The sequence below is a fragment of the Myotis davidii genome, unplaced genomic scaffold (genome assembly GCF_000327345.1).
Source record: "Myotis davidii unplaced genomic scaffold, ASM32734v1 scaffold2863, whole genome shotgun sequence".
Lineage (NCBI taxonomy): Eukaryota > Metazoa > Chordata > Mammalia > Chiroptera > Vespertilionidae > Myotis > Myotis davidii.
Genome location: NW_006294115.1, coordinates 228,092 through 231,335, shown reverse-complemented (window position 1 = coordinate 231,335; position 3,244 = coordinate 228,092). Strand labels below are relative to the sequence as shown.

General features: G+C 60.5%; 1 protein-coding gene across 1 annotated transcript in view; it reads right to left on the bottom strand.

Moving 5' to 3' along the window:
- Window positions 1-47: 47 nt before the first annotated feature.
- The window catches only part of TMEM109 (transmembrane protein 109), a 5,532-nt gene continuing 2,335 nt past the window's right edge, over window positions 48-3,244 (bottom strand). Inside the window, exons 2-3 of the mRNA XM_006768164.2 lie at window positions 1,172-1,415; window positions 48-517 (exon numbers count right to left, since the gene is read on the bottom strand). Coding sequence (XP_006768227.1) covers window positions 173-517; window positions 1,172-1,408 — 582 coding nt within the window. The 5' untranslated portion in view covers window positions 1,409-1,415 and the 3' untranslated portion in view covers window positions 48-172. The remainder of the gene's footprint in view (window positions 518-1,171; window positions 1,416-3,244) is intronic.

Genomic DNA, 3,244 nt, shown 5'->3' with positions numbered 1-3,244 from the left:
GGGAGGGACAAGGGGGGTGTTGAAACCCAAAGAGAGGACGAACTTAAACCCCCTGCAAAGTGAAAAACATCCCCTCCCACAGGGTCACAGAGATGTAGGGACAGAGCCTGAATCTCGCTCCACTTCCTGCCACCCTGGGCAGGCCACCTGGCCTTGGCTGAGCCAGTTTCATCTACAAAATGGGAGTAATTTGTGGGCTGTTAAATGAGATGCTATGGCTGAGCAGGACGCTGCTCTGACAGGAGGCTGACCGGCAGGGGGCGGCGGTCTCTGGCCTGCTATTAAGCTGGCCTCTGGGGAACCCTGGGAGGGGGCAGGAGGCTGGGGGAGAGTTTAGACCCTGAAAAGAGAAGCTCCCACCACCAGGAAGTGACGGGCTAGGCTCCAGCTGACCCACCAGTCCCTGCCACTCACCATCCAGCCCCAAGGCGTTCAGCAGCTGGGCGGCGATGCCCGACAGAGCGAAGAAGCCCACGGAGAGGCAGGAGGAGATGGTCCCCAGCACCTGAGCCGTGGTCTGTAGAGAGACGCGTCCCTATGTTAGTGCGGCTCCTCTCCAAGCCTCGCTGCCAGTCCAGGCCGGCCCGTGGAACCGGCTCCCACCCGCTGCTCAGCCAGGGTTTGTGGCCCGGGCCTCGGGGGGCCCCTCCCAGTGCACGGGCCGGGCCAGCAGGCTGCTCCTCCTTCCCGGGCCCTGACTCCGCGGACCTGCTGGGACACTGCTGTGGGAGTGGGTGTATGGGGGAAGCATCAGATCCCAGTAGGTGGGGGAGAGAGCTCGGCCCCGCCCTGAGCCGGCCCCGCCCCCACCTCTAGGGTGAAGAAATGATACAGGTCTTGATGTGCCAACTCACGACACTAGGTCACGTGCAGACTCTACAGTGACTCTATAGTGACCTGGTGACATGGGTTTGTAAAGATGGCTCCTTTCCCCGCCTTTCTGGCCAGAAAGGCAGGAACAAGGGAAAAACAGGGGTGGAACTAAGGGCCTTCAGGTGGAATTCAACCAATGGGAGCGCGAGAGGCAGGTATGTCTGCTTCATCGTGTGGACTCTGGGGCCACCAGGGGTGATGACACGCCGGACGCAGAGCGAGAGACGGAGTGGCTGCCAACGTCTCCTCCTGTATCTTCCTCGGTGTGTGCGGTCCCAGCAGGGACCCCCTCGCTCACCTCAGAGACCAGGTGCATGGTCTCCGGCCCGATCCAGGCATCCAGCGTCCCCCGCACGGCCCGGCCCATCTGGCTCAGGAGGTCAGCGGGGGCCTCTCTCTTCTGCCTGCCGGGCGGCACGAAGTCCTGGGAGGGCTCGGACGACGCTGAGTGGAGGAGGACGAGGGCCACGAGGACCAGCAGGAGGGCCTTGAACAGCTGCTTGCGCGAGGGCCACGTGCTGCCTGAACCTGCCATGACGGGTCTGCGGGGGGGTGGGGGGGAGGGGGCACAGGGTGAGCAGGGAGCCGGTAGGGAAACCCGCTGTCGCCACGCGGCACCCCTCCCGCTCCTGTCAGTGGAGAAAGGCAGACTGGCCGCCTGGGCTGGTTCCGGGATCCCTCCCTCTCACCCGCTCACACCCCTCACCCCGCATGTTAACTAACCGGGAGCATTGCTCAATGCCTTAGGGGGATGAGCGCGCTCTCTAACCCTCACTCCAGCTCTAAACGTCCGAAAGCCTGGCTGTGTCTTAGCTGCTTCGGGCATAAAAAATAATAAGTCTATAAGGCTTTGTTCCCATGGAGATTATAATCGACTTAAGACAAAGCTAATATAAAAACAACTTAAAAACAGTGCACACACAGGATGACCCCGTATAACGTCATCAAGAGAGCGCTCGGTTCCTGCTCTCAGGAAGATAACGGCGCGGGCTCTGCAGGGCCATCGCGGGAGGGCGCTGCCTCCTCGCCCTGTCCTGTTGGTGCAGAGGAGGAGACAGGAGGGAAGCGTGAGCCCAGGGTCCCTGCCGAGTGGAAAGGCCGGGCTTTGAATCTAGGCTTCCACTCTCGAATCACAGACGCGCTGGGGTGCAGGCAACACAGCAGATTGCAATGCGGCTGCTCCCTGGGGTCACCGGGAGCTTCGCCAGGGCTGGTGCTGCGTCCCACACCCAGAGGCGCTGGCGCTGCCTGGAGGTGCCGAGGCGTAGACCACAAGCTCCCGGGGACTTCACCGTGCGAAGGCGAGACCCCAGACTCAGAAGGCCCTCTGCTCCCCAGCCACCATGGAGCCAAAGGGTGAGAGCACCACCTTGAAGGAAAGATATTATTCCTAATAGAAAACTGCCCTGGCCGGTGTTGCTCAGTGGATAGAGCGTCGGCCGGCAGACTGAAGGGTTCAATTCTGGTCAAGGGCACATGCCTGGGTTGCAGGCTTGATCCCCAGTAGGGGGCGTGCAGGCGGCAGCTGATCAATGATTCTCTCTCATCACCGATGTTTCTCTCTCTCTCCCTCACCCTTCCTCCCTGAAATAAATTAAAATTAATTAATTAATTAAATAGAAAAGCCAGGACTTGAATCCAGGTACATTTGACAGCAGACACCTCCCTGCCACATGGCCACCAACGTAGCTACAAGCAAGTAGGTGCCTATCAATCATCTCCGTGACTTAGTGGGGACAAGTCACTTCACCACCTTGGGTTCTGTGCTCCATGTCATGTTCCGTGACGCTACAGGCAAGTTAGGGCCCAGCAAGCACTGACTCACTGAAGCAGGGAGGATCGGCCAAGAACCGTTTTCAGCACCAACATCTCTGGGCCGCCATGCTCCAGAGACGCCAATCAGCCCCCTTCCAGGCCCCGGGAGGAACCTGTAGCTCCGGGGTGTTCCCGGGACTCAGGCTAAGCCTGGGCGGGGGCAGCCGAGGGAGGAGCAGCCAGGGGCAGACAGAGAGCTGGCCCGAAATCACAGCCATCAGGAGGGAGGAGAGGGGACAGAGGACGTTCCCTTCCTTGCTTTGTGGGGAGGAAGAGGGTTCGAGAAAGGGTTATCTATAAAAATATCGAATTCGGGCACTTCCTGGCCCTGAGACAGCTGCTGGAGTCTCCCGAGGCCTGTGGGACCAAGCAGGGCCTGCGATTCCCGAGGGACGGCCCCAGGCTGGGAAGCCTTCTCCTGGTCTTGGCACAAATCAGGAAGCAGATGGCTGCTGCCTGCCGTGGTCCGGGGCTCCTGAGCTATCTGGGTCACCCGCACCCGGGACTAAAGGGCAGGCCTGCTGTCGTGGGTGGGATCCTATATCCCAGGAGCTCC